Source organism: Poecilia formosa, unplaced genomic scaffold (genome assembly GCF_000485575.1).
Source record: "Poecilia formosa unplaced genomic scaffold, Poecilia_formosa-5.1.2 Scaffold421, whole genome shotgun sequence".
NCBI lineage: Eukaryota > Metazoa > Chordata > Actinopteri > Cyprinodontiformes > Poeciliidae > Poecilia > Poecilia formosa.
In genome coordinates, this window is record NW_006800360.1 from 90,232 (window position 1) to 117,328 (window position 27,097).

The window sequence follows — 27,097 nt, forward strand, 5'->3', positions numbered from 1 at the left end:
ACACCCTGCTTTAAGTCTAGGGCAGTGGTTCTTAACCTTTTTTGAGGTACCGAACCCACCAGTTTCATATGCTCATTCACTGAACCCTTCTGTAGTGATAAATAAAATATGATTTCCAGATATGTTATTTTGTCTTATAGAAATTCATTTCTAACATTATGATAAAGACTCAGATCAGCTGATTATTTCACTATGCATATAACCATAATCATGAAATCCTGAGAAGACAAGGTTGTTTGATTTTTCTCACAGTTTTTCCATTTTAGCTGCAGTGAAAATGAAGCATGCCGTCCTGGTCAATGGCTGCTCTGACTTTGGACACTGGAACTCAAGCTTTGATTCTTTGCCTCTTCACTCTTCATCCAGATTCTATGATCTTGATTTCCAGAAACAAGGGATGTGGAGCAATGAGCAGCAGCCCAGACCATTTTCCCCTCAGCCCTGCAGACGTCACCTCTGGCTCAGAAATGGCTACATGTAGAACTCATTTACTTGTGATTCTCCTCTAAGCTCTTGAATTGGCTTTTCCTCACAATTATTCTTGTTGCTCGCGCATCTTTTCCTTCCACTGAACTTTCCATTAATATGTTTGAATACAGCACTCTGAAATACCCAGCTTCTTCAACAATGATACTGTGTAGCTTACCCTCACTGTTTCAGTGACTGTCACAATAAGTGTGTAAATACATATTTACACACTTATTGTGTAAATAAGTATCAATCTCCTCATTTACACAAATTTAATAATACTTATACTTAATAATACTTATATTTCCCAAGATGCACCTGTGTTTTCCCAACATGACAGATGAGATGAGTTACAGTTTGGTTCAACTACACACAATCCCTCCAGGAGGAAATGTCCTTCCTACAGCGAGGCAGGTTGCCTCTCCTCTCTCACACCATTTTCACACACTCCTCTCCACACTTCAGTCTGTTATTCTGCCTTTGATTTTACAGTGTGAAGATCATCCTGCAGATAAAACGGAGGGCCTGTCATAACAGCCTGGGGACCGAGTCTCCGAACTGAGAAGAATGTCACTGATGGAGGTCATCTAAACTCTGTAGCATCTAAAACTCAGCCTGCTCCATAAAACATCAAGACTCAGACTTCACCTTCACCAGGATCTTGCCCCTGAGAGATTCTGGAGACGGCAGTCTCCCAGACTCCTCCGCCTTGACGCTGGACACATCTAGTTTGTCCCCGAGGATCTCCACCAGGTACTGGGCCATCTTCTTTTGCTGAGGAACGCTGCAGTGGTTCTCTATGGACAGGATCACCGGGTAGCTGAGGAACGACAATGACAGGCTGGATGGGTGACAGTCAGCTAATGCTACCAACTGTAGCATAGTGATATTATGTAGAAGATGTTGGAACAGCAAGGAAAAATCAGCTTGATTCATTTAGGCCACTTTAAACTCCTTTTTGTTTCTTACTTGACTAACTTGTCTAAAGGATTTAAAGTAGGTGGAAGTTATTGTTATAATACGGGAAATTTACAAGAAAATACTAATACGGGAGAAAGAGGAATAAAATACAGCAATTTCCCGAGCAAAACAGGAGACTTCATATAGTTTCCAGTATATTATGGTTAAAGTTGGTCAAATTGTAATTTCCATCTCAATGAGTTACCAAGTCTAAAGTCATTGCTACCAGAATATTAGAAATATTCCTGTTAATTATTTCAGTAACAGATAATTGTTTTTATTTTGACAACAATCTGCTTAAAAAAAACTTGACATTTTTTATGTAACCACTTAAGCCTTTTTATGCAATAATAAAAATACATAAATGAATTTAAATAAATGATTAACTCGCTTTTTAAATAAAACAAACCTTTTATTGTCTATAATGCTAAAACAAAGAAGATTATAGACAAAGATGTTTTTTTTTTTATCTTAAATGGATTTTTTTTACATTCTATATAGTTTTGGCTTCAGTTCTCTGTTCTTGCAAATGGCTCTTTCTGAGTCTGCATACTCCAATCAATCATCCATTTAATCATCATGTTATTGCAGTATTGTAGTCACCTTACCTTTGCAGAAGTCATTAATTCTTGTCACTGATCAATGCTGAAGTATTTGTCATGTAAAGATGAAAGTTTAAAAAGAAAGGATCCTCACGGAGTTCGGCTCCTTTAAAATGAACATGAATGGCTTCATGTTGGTGAACTGAGGTCAGATTTTAAACACGTAGTGTCCAAACATGAACTCCCTCATGTTACTGTGTTACTGTGAGTGTGGAGGACTCAGCCATGGATATGGAACACCAGTGTGTTTTTGCATCTCAAAGCCCATCTATATGCAGCATTACCTCATCATTATGTGTTGTGTATTTCCAGTTATCATTATGTGTTGTGTATTTCCAGTTATGAGACACATAAATAAACGTTGGCAGGATAAACTAGAATGGGTGCCTAATCTAAGGCAATGGGCAGAATAATCACGTTTCACTGTAATCAACACCAACACACTTCATTAGTGCTGGATGGTAGTGCAGCTGCCTTGCAGCCAGGCGAACCTGTGCTTGCGTGGGTTTTCACCAGGGTACTCTTCCTCCCACAATCCCAAAATAAGACTGTCGGGTTATCTCCATCTCTAAATTGCCATTAGCTTGGAGCGTGTGCTTGGTGGTGTTGCCCTGCAATGGGTTGTCGACATGTCAAGCGAATCATTGGAGAAAGTCTCCCCCACTTCCTCATTGATAGTGACATAAAGTCAGTGAATAGACACATTTTAACCATCATCTGCAGACGGAGTCACACCATCACTGGAGCGTCAGGTCAGTATTTTGTAGGCGCAATGGAGTTAGAAGTGAGCACTTAGTTGGATTGTGGCTCCTCAAATGTGTTTATTGGTTAGATTTAAATGTTGCTTCCAGAACCATTTGCTGGGGCATCTGAGGAATTACAGTGCTAAGGTGTTTTTAATGATTATGATAATCCGCATAAACTCTCAGCATTTGCATATTTCTTTCTGCCCTGACTCCAGTTGAGTTGGCCTGTTAAGAAACATGTGTTGTACACAACCAGATGCAACCTCTACTGTAACATTTCAGTTTATTGATATTGCTACAATCCATAACAAATGTCTTCAAGCATGTTACAAAACAAATGGTTAACTCATACTGTGTCACATAATAGCGTTTAAATGCACACGTGGCTTTAAAAGCTCAAGATGGGCCTTCAAACACCATTTAGTCACTAAAAATGTTCATTCTGTCATTTCCTCATTTCTCGGTCCCTCATTTCATATAATAAAGATTCTCTCATCAGATTCATGTTTGCTTGTGTCAGAGTGTTGATGGTGAATTTACACCATTGTGATACATTTGGCATAATTTTGTTTACGACCAAAGGGATTTATGGGAACGGTCACAAGTCAAGTGAGATGCCCAAAGTGAAAGTATTTAATGTTGGATCACAACACCACAATGGAAAACTAAAATCTACAAAATACATAAAGTTTAGTATTCATTTTATTTCATTATCATTTAGAAGCTTAGGCCAACAAACTTGTAATTGTTCTTTTCCAGACTTTTATTCAACATCAAGGAAACTAGAATGAAGACTGTTGTGTATTATTTGGAATTTAAAGTTGAATTATTGTTCATAGATTTAATATTAGAAATAGGTGAACACTTGCTAACATTAAATTTCTCAGTCAGTGCAGCAGTGGAAATGGTTTTTGGGAGGAGGACAGAATTCATGTGTTTTTAAATTATTGTATTTTCAACACAAAATAGTTATTCTAACCTAAAACAAGGACATTAATGGACAAAGAGTTTGGTCCATATTACAAGGTTTCATAAACCTAAATAAGTTGGTCAAGCTCCTAAAAATGGATGACTCAAAGTTTTTTATATGGTCAAAATGTTGAAAAATTAAACACCTTATTTAGCCATCAAAGACAGTTTATTTTTCTTTTTAACTTAACTTGTACAATAGTCTTGTTATAAAGGGCAACATGGCATCTAAAACTACTCTAACAGTGGGGCAGTGATTTTTATGACCACATCTTTTTCTGTTCCACTAAAGGAGATCATCTGAAGTTTCGAAGGCACCAGTAACAACTTAATGTGTGTGGAAAATTGTTTCTCTAAATACATTATAAGCTAAGTATGCACTAAAAACGATGAAAATGATTGAACTAATATAATGGAAATCTAATTCAAACTGAAAATAAAGACACAGCATAAATGTTTAGATTGCATATTTAAATTGATTATGAAGCAATGGAGACATTATCTCGTGATTGGCCTTGACTGAATAGAATCTACCTGAGGAAATGTAAGTGGAGGGAGAAAATCCCACACAGTGCTGTTTATTTATCCTGGCAGAATTGCATAGGAAGCCAACGGTCAGGTTAATGTCTGGATAAAAAGCATTTCAAAAGATGAGGCACGGCAAATTACGAGTCTCAGACACAATGCTGAGTACAGTGAGCAATTCTGGTGTTACATCCACTGGTATATTTCCATCCCTGTCAGATGGAGGCTTTTTAGTCCAATCCTGTCTTGAATGGGCCTGTCTTTATTTAGCACCTCAGAAAATCCAACTCCTCTTTGAAGTGGAACCAGCCATTCACTCTGGGCCATTTTAGCCAATTATCTGTGGAATATGGAGTCTACAATCATCCTTTTCAAAAGCATATAGTAAGAGGTGAAGATACACACAAAGGCAGTGCTTCGGTATCCTGTCCTTGAAGAAGTGGGATCTAAAAATAGAGTTTGGCTCTGTGTGCATATCAATGGAATAATTACCTTTTGATGCAGAGTTAATAAAAAGGAGCAAGGTGCCTGTGTGAAAGCTTTCATTTATCTGAGAAGGTGCAATTCAGATTTGTATTTTTTGGAAGGTTGTGGCGGTCTTTAATTCTGCTGCAGTGGAGGACTTTCGTTGTGTCTTTACCTTGATGAATACTTCATTATACAAGCCAGAGAGGGAAAAGACATAAAGTAGGTTTAGGTCATGTTTAAATAAGGCTTTGTACACAGCAGGTCTTGATGCTCAATTCAGAATTTTTGCTGAATTCTGAAATGAAATGAAATGAAATGAAATTTTATTCGAACATGATACAAATATAAAAAAATAAAAATAGTACAGTTCTGATTTTTTCTGTGTGGTTGTTCAGACAACACATTAAGTTCAGCCGCAATCTGACTTCTACATGAAGGGTTTACGACCCAAAAGCAACCCACATGCATCACACAGCAACGATCTGGATGGAGTCGTATATGGATCAATTCTAATGTTTACTCAGAGCTGACAGCATTATCCCATGATCATAAGTAAATGCAGGAAGCTAATATACAGAAAGCACAGGAAACAGCATGACCTTCCCAGATAAGAGGAATGTGCAAAGAGTGCTGGACAAGAGTAACGATCCTTCGGACACTTTGTTCTGTTGGATATGCTCAGCACATTGTATTTGGCAGAAGATTTCACATTTCACATGTTGTTGACTTCAGAACAAAACTTTCTTTAGGATAAAGCTACAGAAAACGGTCTTGGTAAACAGCAGTCCGAAGTCTGAAATGTTTTTGTGAACCAAAAGGAAACCTGTGAGAATGGAACTGTCTCTCAGCGTTTCACTTTGTACTGAAGTCAGTTTAGTGCCGGAGGGTACAGAGATGTTCTGGAAAAGCACTGTATTTTTGAGTAAAAATGGAATGAAGCATGATTGGTAATGTTGTGGCTTTACATGGGACAATATCAGTATGTACCTAAGCATAATCTCCAAAGAAATGGTAATGCATGAGTAAAAAAACAGATTACTACTTCAATAAAAGCATTAAAAATGAATAAATGCAGATTTACAAATACATATTTTTAACTAGCTTTTAAAAGACCAAAAATATAACAAACAAATAGAAGAGACTTCCAGAGTCTGGGGGCCACAATCTCCTTTTGTTTTCATCCTAGTAGGTGGAACTATAAATAACAGCTGCACCACTTATGTCTAGGGGATGAATAATTATCAAATGACAGGTTTTATTCTGAGAAGTGTGGGATGGTTCCTGGTAATTTGAACAAAACTTCAACACAAGCACACCGACGCCCAGAAGCAAAGTGCATATGCAAGAACTCAGAGAATGTCTTTATCGTGAAAATAGATGGCATGAGGAGATAAAGCCTGACTGCCTTTGTTGTTAACATAATGAAGCTTAATATGATAATGAAGCTTAATATGATTTGTTTCAGGAGGAACAAGCCATGTAAAAACTTTATTTTTTTTTTTTACTATTCCTATCCTGGTACATTTTTTACTAAAGACTCGAAATGACAAAACACCCAACAAGATTAGGCTGCTTCTAAACTGAGTCTAAAAGTTCAAAGTGGAGCAGCATTTATTCATAATCCTTCCAGTGCAGAATGGCCAACAAAAAGCAGCTTTGCGGTTGATCCGTTCAGAAAAAGCAGGACTAAAATGTAAAGGTGAACTCACTGTAGTTATAAACAGACATCATGGCCCCGGGGTGTCAGCAGTCGCTCATGGAGGAATGGATGAGTGAATGGTTGAATTGTTCTCTAAGAATTGATATATCCACAAATATAAACTGTAATTAGCTCTTACATGGGAACACAAAATGGAACTGAAGTGTTAGATATGTGTGTGTGTGTGTGTGTGTGTGGGGGGGCAAATTATGCTGATGGGCTTTTTTCTGCAGCAACTTCTCCACCTTCATAATAAGTAAAATCTACCAGAATTGAATTTGAAATGATAAACACGACTAGTATCCAGCTAAATGAACATTAACAGAGTTTTTGCCATATTTATGAGGCACGTCTAATGGAGCTCCACACTAATGGACGAGTTTAAGAAAAAATGACATGGGCCTGACGCATTATAATAAGTGAAGACAGTAAAGTGGAACAGATGCCATAACTAACTCATACCTTCACAATTTGATGCTCGTGTTCTTCATCTGATGCTAGGTATAAGTCAATAATTCAGGAAGCTTACAGACAGAATCCTAAAAATCAGGATACAAATTTTTAGGATGTAGATGTTAGGATGTTAAAGCAGACACGCATCTAAAATGTGCAGGACCAAAGTCGAGGACTGCTGACCGAAAACAAAGCAGAATATTTCCCTGGATGGCTGAAAGATCATCATTGTTCACAAAAGCTGCTAGTTAACAAAAACTAGAATTAAGAAAATATTTTTGTTAACTGAAATAATAAAAAAAGAGTCTTTGCACAAAAAGGGAAACTAACAAACTATAATGAGCATTCACCAAATAAAAAAATATTACTTAATTTATATAAAAAATGTTTAGTTTTTGTGTCTCATTAGTATGAAGTCTGGTGTCTCTTGCGGTTTTGCTTGTTCTACTGCGTTATGCCAGCAGATGGCAGGTATGTAAGTGAAGTCGTCTTTCTTGGTCTGTCAGCAGCTAGCCTCGTGTCAGGAAGAGTCGGGAAAAAGCACCAAAATCCAGTGTGGAATTACAGTGAATATAACTGCGTTTTGGAGAAAAGTAGTTATATGGTTATAAAAGCAGGAGTCTTGTAGTGGAACCAGATCAAATTTGTGGTAAATTACAACTTTCATTACAAAAAAGAAACTAACTGAAACAGCGTTGAAAAGATGTTTGCCAATTACTTTAGAATCACATATTTACTCATTGCATTGTTACATTTGTTGCCTTTGTTTTGTCTATCTTCTGGTCAGCTTTTGATACTGATCTATATTAATTTATCCATGTTACTCATTATATCAAGAATCCATTTGCATTTAATAATTACATTACTTTTGATTATCACTATTATCTTGTTATTCTACATGATGTTCCTTTGATATTTTAATTCCACAATTCAAATTCGAAACAGCATAATTTATGGCTGAAGTGAAACTTGTTCATTGTAACAGTGTTCAGAAAATTAGGTTCATTTCCTGACAATGAGACGAGGAATGTCTGTGAGATGAGGAACAATCGTTTCTAGGAGTTTATATAGTCAATAAACTCCTATTGAGTTTATTGCAAAAACACCCACCTTACATGTTTGGACAAGCCATACACAGTTCATTTAAGCAAGATGATTTCCTTTGTTGGAAATGCGCCGACATGCACATTTTGTAAATCTCTGTTCTTATTGTTGGCAAGTAAGAGGCCTAAACGCTTATAATTTATGTCTCGACTGTTCTTTGTAACAAACACCTTTCTAACACGATTAGAAACTAAAACTAAGGATTTTCAAAAAGCAAAAAGAAAAAATAAAGCTAATCCAAACCACAAAACAAAACTGTGGTTGGCTGTTCTAACCTTCTATAAAATGTTAATCTCACATTCTGATCAGAGGAAATTAGATGTGAAACATTTGGGTAGAAATCCCTCAGTTCCCTTTAAGCACTGAAATATTAACTGACAGCACCGACGCCTCCCGATAAACATGATTATCAGTGGCAGACGGTCACGCTTCACGCTTTGTTAGTTACCATTACCAGAACATGAGGAAATGACACGGTGAGCTGCTGAAGTGCTCCAACTGCCTCAAAGTGGATTTATGGGCCAGATGATGAAACGAGAGGAGACTAGAGAGTTTCAACGTACTCTGTCTTGATGAAGGCGTACTTGTTGATCGTCTCGATGACGTCTTTGAAAAGGATCTTGGAGGTCAGGGTGTAACCATGGTGTACGATGGGCTCTCCATCCTGGCCGTCCCAGCAATCGACTGCGGGAAAATGACAGCACAGATACACTGAGCAGAAGAGCTTATGATAGAGTAAGAGGGATTTATGCAAATAATACCATTATTTGTATATATAAGACTGTTTTCTTCCTAAGCTGACAAAACATGAGTGAAAGAAGGCGTCTGATTGTGACAAGTCCCCAAAGGGACGAAAACAACAAGAGGAGAAAAAGGATCAAAGCGTCTGAGAACCACTGGCTGATTTTAGTTTTGGTGAAGTCAAGACATCATAACCCAAAACCTTTTTTATCTTCAGGTAATCCGTTAACCACAAAGTTGTTTTTTATTTGCTCCTGCAAACCTGGTCAGCTGACATGTGAAAAACTGCTCCTCTTCGCTTGATTGTTCAGTACTGAAAGTAAGATCCTTTAGCTGCTTTAACTGAGAAGTTAAAGTTAAGATCTTGTTTGCCAAGTTCTGAATGACTCTAGGTTGGTTGAAGACAACTGCAGTTATCAGACCTGCAGCTTACTTCCATCATCATAATACCTTTGTAAGTGAAAGGATGAATTATTGGCAGATCATCTAAATAAACAGACTATTACTCTGGCAACGAAGAGATAATGTTATGGAAAAGAAAGAATGTGCTGGGTTTCTTTAGTTACAACTGAAGCCATTTGATTGACTTGCAATTTAAACCCACTGAGTTTAAATTAGATTTCATTTAAATATAATTTCAGTAGGACTTAAAAGCCCGTTTTCAGTAGAGCTGCGTCAAATGTAGTACCTCAAATATCAGGTGAAATTTGGTGAAGACATTCGGTGGAAATGTTCATAGTTGACATTTTTGAGCATGGGAATGGTTCCACACTTAAAATAAAGGAGCTTTTAGGCCTGGGAGGTAACAAAACGTGCAGCTTTCATGTAACGTTTTACTATTCAGAAAAAAAATATTGAGATTTGTTTTATTGCCAATTTACTCTTAGAATTTAGTTTCTTCTTGTTCAAGTTCTCAATTTAGCATTTTCCACCAATCTGAACAACGATTACAAAGCAATTTCCTCATTGGAGACAGAGACGCCTAATGATTTCCATTTGGATTAAATATTAAACATTTAGATGAGATAAAATGTCACTATGCAGAGACACTCCATTAGTTCCAATCAAACTGTTTCACATAAAACGAGTCAACATGGCCTCCATCAGTCCATCAATATACATTTAGAGGACCACACTGCAATGTTTAGAAGCATAAGGGCTGCTTTGCTTCCCCATCACAAAATAAAACATTTCTTAATCTGAAACATAAGCTATAAATGGCTTTATGCTCAAAGTTTCTCTATTTTCGTCATGATTTTTAACCTGGATGAAACAGATTGGTTTTAACAGGTAACGTTGCACACACACTGCCTCAAACAGAGAAAACGTTGAAAGATGCAGAAACTATTCAATGTTTTATTAAAACCTGGGAGAGGAGAACCATCGTCTTCCAGCAGAGGGAGCTGCTAAAAACAAACCTGAGACGTATTTATATGAACAGCTTCTCTAACTTTAACTTTGAGTGGGACTGAGTGTTGGTAGATACAGATGTAAAGTGGGTGGGGGTTCAATTATAGATCTGCCTTCAACATGCTACAAAGACAAATTAAGCTCCAAATGCTCACTAGACACAACACTCTTTGTTCTTCTAGTCCAACGCATTTGGAAGACAACAACAAGGAACATTCCCACACACCACACTTCCACTGAATGGAGGCAGACTGTGGGGGAGATAAATGCTAAATACTCTGCATGTATACTGCAGTATTTGAGTCTCTAACAATCACAAGCACTCTGGCAACATAATGTTTGCAGATTAATTATCTGCTTTACTGAAACACAGCTCTCATATTACAGCAAGTCTGTAGCCATAACATTCTAGATTTTGTTGATGCAATAAAACTCACATCATTATTCCATAACAAACGTCAAAGGAAAAAAAAAAGCAAAACATTTTAACTGGATAATTTAGAATGAAAATGTGGGTTAATTACAATCTGAAATATTATCCCTATGTTAACGTTTTCCAGCCAAACAGACCCATAACCAGAAGCAAATCTTCTCTCCTGCTTGCTGCAGAAATAAGAAATTATTATTATTACTGTTATGACAGTCACCTTCCACACAGCGACAGCCTGCCTGCAGCACCCAGGCGTACATATCCACCCTGGACTGGGACATCAGCTGGTCTCCCATCAGGTAGGTGTTGTGCGATGAGGCGATGAAGTAGTTGCACAGCGGCTGGGTCATGTCCTGGTTCACGTTGTAGTGCTCTGGGTTGAAGATGTCCCCAGCTGGACTGCGCATGTAGTTTGTAAAACCTACAACAAAATCAAATTGTTTCGACTGAACTCTGTTTGTAAATGTTGGAAAGTTCTACTGGCAGGTGCACAAATTATTATCATGGACTCTAACGTCACTTTTCAGTATTTCCAAGGTGAACTTTTAATAGGAACACCTTACAGACACAGCTGTCACAGATACTGTCCTACAGTTTTATAGTTCATAATAAGGTTTATCAAATTATTTAACAACAGACCAATAACCAGTGCTGTAAAAACAGAGCCAATGTGAGTTTCCAAAGCCAGAGGACCACATCTTATCTCTTAAAACATCTTTTCTGTCGGTTTCTGAAATTCTGCATGTGATCTCGGTGTAATGTTGATTTCGGGCTAATATTTAAAGGCTGCACCAGCATTTAAATGACGTAAAAATCCTGACCAGCCTTTCCAATCACATCATCTGAAGAAAGCAGCTGTGAATAGAGTTCAGTAAGACGATGCCCTCTACCCACTAATCTTTATTCATTTAACACAGAAGGGAAACATTATAGATAATTTTACTTACTTACCTATGAACTTTTTCATTAACATGAAGGAATTACTGACTTAAAACGGTGAGATATCTTGTTGAAAAGTTACTTGTAAGTTAGTTTTGTCTTATTTCAAGTATGTATGAAACTACTATATATATGAAACTTAAATTAGAACCAAACCTAAACCAAAACAACTACATGTAAAATTCATGTATATTTACCATCAATTCCCAAAACGCCCTGCTTTTGATTTTCAGAGCACGGCTCAAACTTGTTGATGATCTCCAAGCAGTGGTCCTTGGTCACCTTTGTCATCTGCAAAATGAGGAAACACCATCTCTAAAAGATCTATTATACTTTTGTTTCCCAAAAAAGTAGACCGTTTTTTCAAGAATAAATGAAGTTGTCTAAGGTGCCTCCATGTCATTGTTCTATCCATCCTGACTGGTGAACAAAAACAGTCAGCCTGGTGCCTGGGAGCTGCTGTTTGAAGCTGGTGATCATTAAAGAGGAGTGGCAGCACACACTCATGTGTCACTTTGTCAGTGTTAAAACTGAGCCAAAGTGCTATACAAAGACAATAACACAATAAAATAAATGGACAAAAAGAAAATAAAACTAAAACATTGCAACAGAAAAGTTGCAGTATTGGGCCTCAACTAAACACCAACGAATAAAAATAAGTTTTGAGAAGAAATTTAGACTTAATGACCATCAATGTGGTTCCATCACAAACAACATTCATTCTATCATAAAGCTCTCAGTAATCTAGTGGAAATGAGCCCATGCCCATTATTACTACAAACTGCATCAAACTGCCAACTTTAACTTTTGATGATGGCACTCAACTAAATGTAATGTTCATTACTAGTTTCTCAGTTGGTGACTATGTGTTTTTTTATGACTTTTTGTTTTTGTGTTTTTATGACAAAAGGCACTTTGAACTGCCTTTTTGCTGAAATATGCTATACAAATAAACTTGATTGGTTGAATGGTTAATTGATTTAGCCCCTGAAGTGCTGAGAGCTTTTTGAATTTAGAAAGAAAGTGACCTGTGTGGTAACAGATAAGACTGAAAGATGCTGGTTGTTCAGAGCGACTTTTCCAAGCATATTCAGTGGATGGAAAAGGTCCCACAGAGAAAACTGCAGCTTTGAGAGGATGGTCAAGCAAAAATACTTTGAAGAATTTGGTGTTGGGACGTTACTTGGTGCTGGTCCACAAGGTTTTCTTAAGTCCACAGTCAACACAGCCATCTAGCTGGATAATTTAGAGTTATCTATGCTTCCTTCTGCTGACAAACAATATGCAGATGCTGATTTCATTTTCCAGCAGCACTTGGTACCAGCCCACAGTGCTAAAGCTACCAACAGCTGCTTCAGTGATCATGGTGTTCCTGTACTTGATTGGCCAGCAGGCTGGCCTGATATGAGCCCCACAGAGAGCAGTCGTCAGGCTGTTGTCAAGAGGAAGATGAGAGACCCCAGACCCAACAAGGCAGATGAAGGCAACAGATCAAAGCAATCTGGTCTTCCTGAGTACCTATGCTGAGCCACAGGCTGATCACTTCTCCGCCACACCACACTGATGCAATAATTCATGCAAAAGGAGTATTTAGTGCATTTAAAATGTAAAGGCGCTGTGAAATATATATCCCTTTGTGTGTGATGACTCTATACAATACACCAGCTTCACTTTCTGAAATGACTTCCAAGACAGTCAGATTTTCTCTGATGTCCATGTACATAAGGAGGCCTTTGTGCACTCATTTACAGCTACTGTCCATCAATGTTGTAAGAAATTAGCAAGCTTTTCATAACCACAATGAAAGCACATGTTTACCTTTTGCTCAGTCTCCAGGAAGCGAGTGATGTCATCTGTGTCCAGGTGGTCTTTGTGGTTGCTGTAGGTGAGCATAAGCAGGTACAGATCCCTGCGGGTCGACATCATCTTGTAGAAGGAGCAGAACTCCTCGAACCCCAAAGTTCCCTGTTTGTCATCTGTGTCTGCCTCCTAGAGCAATCATACAGAGATGTTGTTATCCCACCAGATTAACATCCCAGCTAACGTTTTATCTGCATAGATAAAACGTTAGGCTTTCTGAAAAAGCACCTGGAGAGATGAGTGTGGGCTGCAGAGTACCTCCATTTAGTGTTTCTTTTTCATGTTTAACGTTAGATGGCCTCCTTCACTCCACTCTCTTAATCCACCTCTCTTCCTGTGTGGGAATCTATTCAATTTGATGCTGAGGAGAATTGACCACTGTCAGGTTATTTTGGTAAGACTCAAAAAGGAGGTTTTATCCACTTATCCTGTCTGTTCCCTGTCTTGATATAGGTAACTTTATTAGGTATTTTTGGACTATAATCATAAGCAACACATTATTCTACACTACTGTTCATGTGATCCTGCCCATAAAGGGTCCATATGCCAAACGGCACTGGAGGCAGCCACATACTGGACACTGCTGACGTCTGTGCCAGCTGGAGTTTGGCCTCTGCTAGCACTGAGTGGTTAAAAAAAGAACAACACTGATCCAAGAGCAGCAGATACTATGTGTAGTCTGTCATGGCTAACTCCTGTAGACCCTGAGCAGGATTGTGAAGGAGTTTCATTAGCTGAGGGCTTTAGTTGTAGCTTACATAAAATGTATAGATCATACAACAATTTTGAAGAAGATACTCCAAAAATGGTCTTTACATACTTTTCCTGGTGGGCGAAAACCTTCCAACAAGACACAAAATTTCTTTTACATAGGAACGGAGAGACTGGACAACAGTACTGCTGAGATATTTGCACAGCTTGGAGCACATCGCACATAGATGCTGCTAAGTTGTGACAGTCCAATAACAAAGTGACAAGCACAGTCCAAGTAGATATTTTCCAAGAGTTAACAGAGATGCTGCACTCGCGCTTTGTTCTATACTGGAATACGGGCAAAAAGCAGTCAGAAGTTACACTAAAAGGGATGAAAGGCATAAAAATGTGTTCATTTGCATACATATTTACAATTATTGTCACTCAGAACACATCGTGAAGCCAGCAGGATAACAAAGCAGTGGAAGCGCAGCTGGGGAACACCCACAAAGCTTCTGAGCCTTTTTTGCTTCCACCATGTTTTATGCATGAACTTAAGTGCTAAGAAGGCTTGTTCTTTGGGAGAGTTGACAGAGGTAATAATTCACCACTTAGCAGAGCTGCTGCTGCCTCTGCCTACAAAGTTTAACTGTCCCTTGTACATTTAAGCTTTGGTTGTTATTAAGTTCTGCAATATCACATTTTAGTTGGTCACTACAACAGGCCAGGCAACAAGGAAAATCATCATGGTCACCCAGGTGATGAAATGGCTCCAATATCCTTTTTTGTTGTTAGTCAGTAATTACTTACTTATCACGGAGCAGGAAGTGAAAGTCTCTTAGGTTTTGAGTTTTATAGAATACACTCAATACAGACCCGGTTCTACTGGTATCAAGTGGCTCCGGTACCACAGAACTTTGTTATCACAACATTCCTACAGTTTAAAATCCTTCAGTCTCCAGATAAAGTGGCAAACTGACCAGTTTCCTCCACCAGTAATAAGCAGAGCAGCACCTTTCTTGCACACCTATTCCTGAGCAGAGTGCTCCTCCACATGTTCCTTCCTTACAGCGTATGTGTGCAGTACGCCTTTTAAAAACGGGGATAATACTCTGCACAATATGGCCTCTTAAAAACTGCCTGTTCATGTAAATTCAGCAGGGGTTTTCCAAGATTCCCACTGTTTCAGCTGAAATAGTCACACTACTTGCAACTGAAGCAGAATTTAAGAAAACCTGAACTAGGAATAGCTGACTTTTACTCACCAGGCCTCCATCAGTCAAAATCGTACATTTTACCAATAACATCATTATTGCTGTAAAATACAATTATATTTTAGCAGCATAAAGAATTGTAGTTGCTTTTGTGTTTTAAATAAAATGTACATAAATTTTACTTCTTTGTTTTAAAGGTCCAGTGTTATGCTTCCTTGAACAAGCTAAATGGGTCTGTGCCCTACAAAACATGTTCATTATTTTTAATACACAATATAATTCTCAGACATTTGAGATTTCACCAGATCAGTTCTGCCTGTCTTGAGCTCATTTAGGAACGCGCCGTTTTAGGGCTATGTCACGACTATGTAAATAAGTTACTGTTGGTCTCGCAGTCCTAACTCAGTGTTTACATTAGCACCTCAGACGTGTGAAAAAAGCTACGAACACATGAACAGTGGCACAAACACACATCTTTGACCCTGAAGCAGAAGAAGAAGAGCATCCTGAATAACCATCAACCCACAACCACTGAAGGATTAAATGCTGTGGCTCTGAAACACATTTATATCGTTATTAATTCAGAGTCTGAGGATTCTGCTTCAATGTGCTGTGATGTGAAGTCCAGCAGCTGACATCAGCACAATAATTCAGCACACAAAATGTTTTTTTTTTTCCCCACAAGTGCAACCTTTTTTAAAATATACATTTGCGAGGTTAGTGGAGAAGCACTTCTCTCAACATGCAAAAAAACCCAAACAAAACAAAAACTCAGTGTTGGCAATGTCCGAGCGTTCGACATGTTTTCACAAACACTGCATCTTCTCCATGTAGACCATCACTTTCAGTTTACTATAATTTCGACAGTAAATACACAGATATTAGCAGATATTATGAGTAATGTAGCATGAGACACGGGACTAGCAGAGGCTATCATTCAGCGTTAGCTTGTGCTAAATGTCAAATTATGTTAGTGCCCAACAACAATACGAGTCACAGAAGACGTGCTTACATGAAAATCATCTGCAAAATCGTGAAGAACAGTAGGAACACAACCTTCCTTCAGTTCAAGTATTTTGGTAAATCCTGCTGTGTAATGCTGGTCGTTTTCAAAGGACTCCTTCCTAAACTACAACTTTCTTTGGCCACTGCAAGCAAAAATAAAATAAAGCCACACAGCTCTGTTTTCTGTGACTGGGAGAAAATGGACACATGCTTTGTACTGCAGCCGATAACAAAACATTTTTTCTTTTCCAGCAGCCATTGAACTGCTCAGCTCTGATATAGCTACTTTTACATCCATTAAATCAGATCACAAATTAACTAGATTGATACTTTTTCAATCCTATTTTACATTTCTTGTATTGCATATGGTTGCATATTAGTTCACATTATGGCAGAGCCAATATACAGACAGGTAAAGACTCTAAGAAGGTTAAGCCAAGAAAGTAGCCTAGTGACTGCAAGCACACAAATCTGCATTGATGTCCACACACACACAAACACACACAGAGCCAGATTGGTGCCCAGTGTGTTTATGCCGCATTACAGAGCAGGCCATCTGTGTCCCAGGAGCAGCATATGGAGAACGTGCTCAGGACACTGGTCTTAGGGGAAGCCAACTGGCTGCCTGCTCTGGAGGAAGAGGGCTAAAACAACATGTTTAACAGGTCAACATGCTAATCCCTGTGCTGCATGTCAGCCAACATCTGCAGCAGTCACTGTCTTCACTGATCATTCACAATCTGCCAGGAAGGAAGTACTTATAGCAGTTAAAGTCACTAAATAAACCTCTTGACGTTAGGAGTCAGTCACTAGACTCCACCACTACGGCAGCTTCAAAGCTGTAGTATCCTTTAAGAAATAGACAAGATATTCAAACAAAAATAAAGAATTATTTAGTAAGGCTGACTATGTTTAAGATCCTACATTCAACCCTAAAGTTGAGTTGAAGCTTAGCAACTTTTTTTTTAGAAAATAACGCTATAACTCCTGACTTTATTGTTTTCCTTGTTGATGCTCGGACAGGTCATGTGTTTCATTTAGAAGAGGTCCACTGCAGGTTTTTGATGGTTTAAGTGAAGCGGCTGCTGACGTTGGTTAGTAGTTCTAGTTTTAATCAAAATGCATGTATGAGGCAAAGGCAAAACAAAATACATTTCTTGATGTAAAAGTAAAAAGACCAAATAAAGTCTATGCATTTCTTGACAAACCTATGTATAAGGGAAAGAAAAAACAGCATGCATTTTAATTTCTTGATGACAACATGTGTAAGGAAAAGGAAAAACAAAAACTATATATTTTTTTTCACCTTTTTTTAGTTTTGGTTCTTCATATTAACAATCCTAGAAGGTATCAGTTTTATGAAACAAATGCCTTTTTTGCAGTTCTTCAGTGACTGCAGACTTTCCCCTGGAGAAACACTACGTTCCTGATTGTAGGACTCAGGAATGTAGGACTGCAGTCTTACATTCATATTTAGGAGTCATTACAATAATTGCTGCTTTTTTCTGATTTGTTTTTTGAGTAAAACAAACCTGAAGATGAGAATGTAAAAGTGAATTATTCTATCAAAGCAACAGGGGTAAAAGGGTAAAAGTTAAAAAAACCCATTAATTTACAATTTTATGATTAAAAAAGTATGCAGTCCAATGTTTGTCAGATTATTGGTACTTTTAGCCAACAACCAGTGATATAAACAAGTATTAAGTCAGCATTTCTGCATTAAAATATTCTTTATTGATCTGATGTATTCTATTCTTAAATACTGTGCTTCAATTGGTTTTGGGTTTAAACTAAACATGATCATAATAAAACAGAGATCAAGGCTTGTGTACTAAAACTAGAAAACCAAGAAATTTAGCGTCAGCTTTCATCAGTACCTTGAACATCTGTTTGACCTTTTGTCGAGGCAGGTTGACGTTGAGTTTATGCAGAAGCTGAAGAACCTCGTTGATGCTTAAACTCCCGTCGCCGTTTTTATCAGCCTCAGTGAACGTCTGTTTCAGCCACGTGACAAAACTCTGGTTAAGGAAAGCTGAACAAAAAATGTGATGCATCGATTTGAAGAACAGCACAAAATGTTCCTCCAATATATAATAATAATGTGGGACAGAGCCTCATCAGTGTTGTAATGTCTCTAACTGATGACTCGGTGAAGGATATTGGTCGCGGGTGCGTTGCCTCTTCGCCAAGCTGTCCTCGTCACTGATCCCGGCCATCAGGTACTTGAGGCCAGTGATCCAGGTCCGGGCCTCCTCTCCTGTTCCAGATACCAGGTCCAGGGACTCCATGTGTTCTCCGTAATACAGACTGAAGCAGCAGTTTGGGTCAAAGCTGCCATCTGCATACCGCTGAAAGATCTCAGACTGCTTTCCCTCACAGACCTCACGGATGGAGTCAATGGAGACTGAGAAAACAGGAAGTTCATTTAACTGAAGAAGATAACCTCAATACAAAACACATACTTTTTTTTTTTTTTTTTTTTAAAGGAGACACTTGTATCAAAACAACATAAAAAAAACCCATCAAAATTATACTAGGCAGGTCAATCTGTATGGCCCTCTTTAATGTTGGCTGTAGAATATGGACAGACCTTGCAGTAAGATTGCAAGATACACTGCTTTTTAATAAATTTTTTAAAAATAACCCCTGACCTCTCGACTAAATAAATAGACGAGCATGTGTGGTAGTAGAGTTCATTATTTAAAGTGCATCAAACAAGTCAAAAAGTGATTGAACGTTATTTTATTGACATTAAATATCAGGACAGTGTTACTGAAATATTACAACAACATTGACAGAGTTGTTCTGTTATAAAATGATTTTATTTACTTACAAAAATCAAACCAAATCACTGGTAAGCAGGCGACTTTATGAAATTCTTGAAGATATTGTTGATGTATCTTTAAGACAAATCATATCTGAGCAAATCTATTAAAACCTTCAACTGAAAAGTTTATTCAGCAATGGGAACAGACAGTACCTGTACAAAATCATAAGATGAAGGAAGCCCAGATAACTGCAATATAGTGGAGCACTGACTGCAGCTTCTTTACAGAAACCTGTTTGGATGTGGAGTCGGAGAAGCACTGGTGGGATTGGAATGGGAGACACTTCACTACTATAATGGTCAGCCATTGTTCACCTCCTGATTTACTGCGTCCGGTTTCTTCTGGTGCAGAATTCAGACACGTTTCACATCAATGGCATGAATGTCAAAATGAGACATGGCCAATCTGACTGCTGATGCTTTGAAAACTACGTTCCACATATGGAAGTGGCGCAGATCAGATTTTTTTTTCCTGGAGAAAAGGTTAGAATTGGGCCGTTCAGACCGCCGTGAAAAAGCCGGATGGAGGTCGCATTAGCCTGCTATCTGAATGTAGGCATACTCACTCAGTCTCGCTAACCTAGCAACAACCTGTTGAGTAACTTGCATAGCAGTTTCAGGTTTTGTCAGCGGCTTTGAAATAAAATGGCCTATCAATGATTAATTATATTTACTGACATGAAACTCTTACACTGTGCTGCATCTCCCAGCCCTCTTTGCCAGCACAGTGATTTTCTCCACGTTATTCTTTTGCAGTTATCTTTCTGGCATTATTAGTGGAAGCACAGAAAGAAAAACCTTTCAGAGTAGTAATCACAAGCACTTTGTTTTAAAGTCCTTAATGAGGTCATAGTGTTAACACTTTGCATTTTTCAAATCCTCTCTGGGCTCTAATAATTGGTAAATATCCAGATTTTCTCAACCATAAAACAGCAAGGATGACTTTTTAGCCTCGTTCATTCATTATGCTCCAATGCAACGAGAACATCTGCTCACAGACACATTTAGAGGACATCAAGAGTCTTAATGAGTTCCAACCAGCCCCCCCACCATCATTTACTACCTCAATTTAAAACAAGTCTGCAGTTCTACGGGTTTGTCAGTGACGTTGTGTGGGTTATTTTTATGTTAGGGCTGGTGTGTAAAACACTGTTTGGCCAGATTAAAGCTGATGAATAATTAAACTGACTTAAGAAGCTTATTATTCCCAGGACTACAGAGGAGGGGGAACCCACAGGAAACTGATCCCCTGAGCCCCCTTGGGATTAAAAATACTTTTGATATTTTTGTGTATTCCTGTGCAATATAATCTTTTAACTGTACAGATGTAAAATAAGCCAGTGGTTTGGTTCTGTGTTTTTATGTTGCCTCCTCTCTAGTACAAGAAGTTTTTGTTCTGGTGGTCTAAAAAAAAAAAAAATCTAAGCTTGCATTTCCAAATAAATTCTCTCCATGAATAGGAGTTTGTACATTTCAATGCTCTCTTTGGTGATTTCCATTTTACTTTTCTTTTCCCATTTTGTTTTTACATATGAGGTTGAATGTGGTTTTTTACTCATAAGTCCCTTATATAGTCTCTTTGGATTTTGCCTGATATGGAATTAGTATTTCACCATGCACTGATTCCTGCTCGTCCAGATGTCTAATAATTTCCAGATTGAGATAGTCCCATCTGTAGAATGTGTAGAAATCCTGTTGCACCAACTTATAACTCGTTCTGAAAATCTCTTATTTGACTTTTACCCATTATTGAGAAATGTGTTGTTACACCTCTAAATTATATTACATTGCTTTTGTAATTTTCTCTGGCAAACTTAGCCCCAGATTCATAGAAGCTCCTGTTCGGTATTTTTTCACAATTCTTGTAAATACATTGCATTAATTTTATTTCTTAATATTTTGAGCTTTCACTATGTTCCAGTTTTTGTTCCTGTTTTGTCTCGGCCTCTTCTGATAATGCAGGTGGTTTGTTCTCTTATCATTTTAACCCTCATAACTGTTTTTCGTGTCCCAGACTATTTCTGGACTAACCTCTCCATTAAGGGTTTCTTTTAGCAATATATTTATGTCAGATTTGATTAGTTCTGTAAACTGTAAGTCGTTCAGTCATATTTAATCTCCACTGTGTATTCGTGAGGTCCTCATCTAATTTTAAATTTAATAATAGGGGGCATGATCATAGAGGTCAGTGTTGCCCATCTCATAGTCACAAACATTATGGTAATCTTTTTTAAAAGCAAAAAATTATCTATTCTGGAGTATAATGTATGTGCATGGGAGAAATTAGTATAATCCCGGCTTGCTGGATATAAACTCCTCAAGATGTCTATAATGTTGTATTCCAACATGACAACTTTCATTTTCTTTTGTAAAGACTTTTGTTTTGAAGCCATGGATTGAGTCTCGTAGTCCAAACCCCTTCACAGATAAGTATACCAGTTGATTAAATCAAATTGTTTTTTTTTATAACATGTAAATTCTCTGCCTGGTGGAGCCAAGTAGATTTTGATAGTGTTCCTTTAATTATTACATATAATCTGCATTTTGTTTCTGTAAGGTGAGGAATACTTTCACATTGTACGACAAATAAACATAGAGGATGGGGATCTCCATCTGACAGTGTGTGTGTCAAATTTTCTATTTATCTGCTGTTTCAAAAACTCAACAGAAACTGATGACAGTATCTGCTTGCAGAAAAGGCTGAAGTTCACATCATCAAGGCCTCAATGTAGACTTTAGTGACAGGACGGCATATAGCAGCACAGGGAGAAACTACACTCAGGCTGGTTGCATGGCAACAGAAGTTACCTGAAGTTTCCCCTGCATATGAACTCTATGGCGAGGCCCTGACCCTACAGGAGCAACCCATCCTACATCTGTCACTCACTCTTGGCCTTCTCGTTCTTGCGTGACGGCCGCCAGCGGATGCAGGACTTGTGTTCATCCAGGTAAAAGAACCGCACCAGTCCCTTGGAGCCGCCACGGAGCTTCACCATCTGGGTCCCGATCTGCATCGAGCTCATGCATTTCTCCACTGCAAGAGAGAACAAGGATGGAATGAAAACATGGTCAGAAACTCAAAGTGAAACTGTTGGAGTGTGTGGTAGTGTGCAGGGGTTTTTTTTGTATTAAATCCTCTCACTAGCATCAACACACAACAATATAGTGCTTCTGCACATTCAAGAGTCGTTCTGCAATAAGGAAACAAATGATAGTAAATTGAGAGACATTTCTTCATGACTAAGCTCTGCTCCACAAGGCAGAGACAGACACCAGGACAAACCAAACAATGTGTGTAGATGTGAGGTTGATTCTGCAACCCAAACATCCAGAACTGATCATTTCCTACAATAAAATCGTACTGTTGAAAACACAGATTGTCTGCCAGGAGCTCTGCAGGAACATCATGCATGATCATTTAGCTGCAGCGGAGCTCCAATGACCCCAGGCTGCAGTTACACACACTGTGACCAAATTATCAATTATCAAGTGTCTGTCACATCTGATCAGACACTTCGCCTGCAACATGTATGAAAGTAGGCCACCTCAGCAGCACAAAGGGCTGACAGACAGCCGACAGAACATTCAACTAAACAGTCATTACTAGGAAGACGGTGTGGGGAGAAGCATTGTGTATTTTTCATGCACATTATGCTATGAAATGGCACAATCAAATAACTATGTTACCTTCAGTTGTTATAAAAATTATGCATCAAAAAGAAATTTGACTTTGCAATTTTACACCCTGAAATTGGGCCTCTGTCGCTTTAAGAAGCTCCTTTACTTTCTGACATGGTGTTTCTTTAACATGTCATTACAACAATGTTTCTTCATTAAGCCTTAAACAATGTTCTTAGGAGCTTAGCAAAGAGAAGTAGTTCATATGGTATGCTCAGGTCCACCAGGTGTTCGCTAACTGCTGCTGCACTAGTCTGGAGGAGCGGAGTGGTGAGGCAGAAACTCAGCCGAGACTGCAGCTCCAACAAAGAACTTAGGCCCCCTGAGTGGTTGCCATGGGAGATTCAAAAATTTCTCAAACATCCATGAAAGAACAACTAACAAGTAGACTAAACAAACTCACTTAGACTAATTTATTCCCAAGATGGCTTTTATATTTTCAGAAGAATTCTGACGTCAGGATAATGTTCCCCTATATTCTCATAAAGACCATCTTCATTTTCCCCAAAATTTGGGAGGATGGCAGGACTTTGTCCCGTGATCAGTGAGTTTGCTGGTTTGAGATCCCAATTTGTCCCTCTGTCATTTTGTCTTTGGGCAAGACACTTCACCTGCCTTGCCTCCTGGTGGCGCCGATGCAGAGCAGCTTCACCTGCCAGATTTCCCCAGGACAGCTGTGGCTACTATCCTGTAGCTCACCACCATCAGTGTGTGATTGAGAGAAGGACTGAATGCAGTGTAAAGCACTTTGAGGTCCTATGGACCTGATAAACGGTAAATGCAGGACATTTATCATCTAAAAGTCATCATGAATACTTGTTTTTAACATTTATTTCAGCAGTAAAGATATAAAAAAAGTCAAACTAAAGACATTATGTCCCATTTCTCCTGAATGCATATTACATGAAAAGTTCAAAGCATGGCTCTGACTGAGCATTGATTTGGCCTTACTGCACATACAACCCAACCCCCTCCCTCAGGGTATCGTTAATGTAGTCCAGTCCTGTTCTCTTGACCTCTGCTAGTGGATTCCTGCACAGGAGTTTGTTAACAGACTCCACATCAACAAACAGGGCTGGCTCATTTAAACAGGCAGGACGTTGCTCCCTGTAGAATCCCACTCACATCAACTGGTGTGTTAGCCTTCCTCCCACCTGCAGATCTGCTGCAGACTGCAAACACAAACATCAACAAACAGAAACGGCATGCTGTATGCTGAGGATTTCAGTACTGCACAATTTATTACATTTTTAAGAAACAGAGAGGTTTTAATAATTAGTAAAATAACCCCCCCAGAAAACATACAAAAAAAGTTTTCTTTTATCCGAAGCAAATGCGATAAAGGTTCTTCACATGGTGTTTACATGAACAGGCATGACGTTTGTTACTGGAGCTGTGCAAGTTGTGGTCTTACTGACACTAGCTTCTGAAAGGTTTTGAGTATTTAAAACTGTAAACACAGGAAATGTGTATTTAAGACGTCCTTGTTGTTTTAAACACGTAAGCACATGTAAATATAAATATAACTTATATTACTTTAGCATTACTATCGTCTCCACCACCTTAAATGAGTTTTAGGATCTCAGCCAAAAAGAAAAATATATATGCTTAGTTATGGCATTTAGGCCAGCTAGAGTCCACACAACAGACAAAACAAACCATCAATATGTACGAACCGAACAATGTTGCATCCAAGCAGTTCTTAGCGGTGGCAATATTCAACATATTGATATTCCAACTTCAGTTTCATACATTGTACAGCTCTCGTTTCAATTTCACTTTGACCAAATTTATCAAAACTACATATTTTAACCCTTAAAGACACAATGGTCTTCTCAGGTGACTGTGTTTGTGAGTGGGGCAGTGGGAGTACGAGGTGCCATTCATAACAATGACTGGGTGGGTTTAGCGATTATTTCTGGTACAAACATTACAGTCAGTGGGGAAAAGTGAGATGAGAATTTACAATCCAGAAAGTTAGTCTGACTGCAGAGGTGTTCTCAGTCACAAAGTGAGGCAGTAAAAGCTGTGTTGTTTTTTTAACATCTCCCTGACCTTTATGGAGGGGAGTTGTGGTGGGGGCAGCTGCTCCACTGGCTCCATTGTTCAGATGAACGGCTGCTGCTACATTGTGCAAAATCAAAGCCCGACGCTGCAGGCATCACTTTAGATAAAAACACATCAACACACACACACACTTCGCTGTACACTGCTCATGAATATGTCTGGTCATTCATTAAACAACAGTATTATAGCATTAATATGCTGTCATTTGCTTTGGCATAGATGCTTCACAATGTTATTCCGGAAGATCTAGCCTGATTAACTTGTGCTGAAGTTATTTTAGACCCTAATGCATTCAGCTCCGATTAAAAATAGCTCCTCTGCTTTACACTGTCCCACTCAACCAGAGCATTCAGTCTGAACACGCCATCAATGTGTAGTCATTTGCTTCCAGCGTGAGAAAAGCCAACAGAGCATCGAATCTATAAGCAACTAAACCTTAATGATTTTACAGCTTGTGCTCATGCCAGATAAATGGAACACGGCTGTGAGAGAGCTGGTATTGATTTCAAAGAAAGAGTGATTATCTGTGCATGCCTGCTGAATGCATCCATAGTGTAACAGAGCCAAGGATTTGCACTTGTTCAGCCCAAGAGGAGGCAGCAATCCATGAAATAAGCTGCTGAGAGGGTTTAGCAGCAGCGAGCCCATCCGGACCCCGCGGGTCGTCGGGTCAGAGCTCCATCCCCCGGCCTGACACGGATATAAACAGCCTCATCCCGTCTCGCAGCAGGGGAGGGATCCTCACCTGTATGCATCACCTACTCACACCAGCACAAGAGCATAACTTTGTCGAATGCTGAGGTCAAACTCCTCCTTCTTCAGTTTGGAGAGAAATGAGGAGAAAGTGTCTGTTTTGTAAGAGCTATATTGTTGCAAACATTTTCATGTTTCTATCTAAAGGACTAGACAATGAATCGATAACACAGACCAGATCAATATCAACAGAAAATACGTCCAGTAGAACGGCCAATAATTTCAATAAATTCTGATACAGAACTGCAAAGCATTCTGGGAGATGTAGCCAGAGGAAAGGATCTCAACCTCTCATGTCCAGCTAGCTAATCAAGAGTGGTGGCATCAACTCACTCACTGGTTACTTAGCAACAACCTGCTGAGTAACTTGCACAGCAGCAGTTTCAGGTTTCACAAGCGCCTCATAACTGCTTCAAACTACAAAAACAACGACGAGGAGCGACAGGTGAACACGAGCAGAAGAGCCAGAGAGGAAACTGGATAAAACAGGAAAAGTTACGTCACCAGTTTGGCAGGATTTAAGATATTTAAAACAATAAACTAATAAACAATTACTGATATTGACTGATATGAAACATCTATATTGTGATAGAATTTTCTGCCCCTTTTACCAGCAAATCATTTTCTTGACAATGTTTGGATTTTTTAGAATGTAGAAAATGGAGATTGTTAGGGATGCACAAACAGGAAAAATGTGAACCAATACTGATAACATTAATATTGTCATTTTAACCAATATTTAGTGATATGATATACATTTTTACCTTTTTAACAATGTGAAAAACGACCACACCGCAAACATTGCTTCAGTTAAAACATCCCACAATCCTGTGCTGCATCACTGTCACATGACCAAACAACACATGAGCAGCTCTCCTCCATCATTATGACCACTCCCCGCCCTACTTTCATTGAGCTTTAGCCTTTCGTTCACCAAAATTCTGATCAAATGTGTCCATCCAGCTGGTCAAGTATAATAATAAAACTTGAATGGATAGAACCTGAAATTCAGCAAAATCTTCCAGTGACTTCTCCTGGTAATAACACACAGCCTGATGACTCTGATTCAATATATGGTGCAGCTCAAAATGAAGGCCAAAATCTCAAAAGTACACTGCAGATTCAAAATGTCCAAACAGCCACCAGGTAGACAGTGCAGAGCCATTTAGCAGGGTTTCTAAATAAGCCCCAAAACCTTTTCCTTTGTCTACATTCTGATGAATGGATGTTGGGTAAATAATCTTCACTGGAACTGATGGTGAATATGCCACCTAGGGTTTGGATGGCTATGCTCATGTGGTGACTGGATTCATAAAGCCTGCAGACAGAGGGCGCACCTCTCTGGCTGCAGACAGCCTAGAGCAGTGGTTCCCAAACTTTTCCTTCTGCACCCCGCCAGTGGTTTCCAAACATTTTCTGCTCCCCCCCTATGGATTACAAATGTCTGTCTGGTTGAAACGACGCGTGAGGGGGGATGTACGTAGCT

The 27,097-nt window shown here is 38.8% G+C and overlaps 1 protein-coding gene across 1 annotated transcript in view; it reads right to left on the reverse strand.

The window, feature by feature from the left end:
• LOC103155327 (1-phosphatidylinositol 4,5-bisphosphate phosphodiesterase eta-2-like) overlaps positions 1 to 27,097 on the reverse strand; it is a 51,146-nt gene that overhangs the window by 20,772 nt on the left and 3,277 nt on the right. The window contains exons 2-9 of the mRNA XM_016663453.1: positions 22,001 to 22,147; positions 18,447 to 18,690; positions 18,164 to 18,293; positions 13,333 to 13,503; positions 11,712 to 11,805; positions 10,793 to 10,996; positions 8,558 to 8,678; positions 1,117 to 1,288 (exon numbers count right to left, since the gene is read on the reverse strand). Of these exons, the coding sequence (XP_016518939.1) occupies positions 1,117 to 1,288; positions 8,558 to 8,678; positions 10,793 to 10,996; positions 11,712 to 11,805; positions 13,333 to 13,503; positions 18,164 to 18,293; positions 18,447 to 18,690; positions 22,001 to 22,147 (1,283 nt within the window). The remainder of the gene's footprint in view (positions 1 to 1,116; positions 1,289 to 8,557; positions 8,679 to 10,792; positions 10,997 to 11,711; positions 11,806 to 13,332; positions 13,504 to 18,163; positions 18,294 to 18,446; positions 18,691 to 22,000; positions 22,148 to 27,097) is intronic.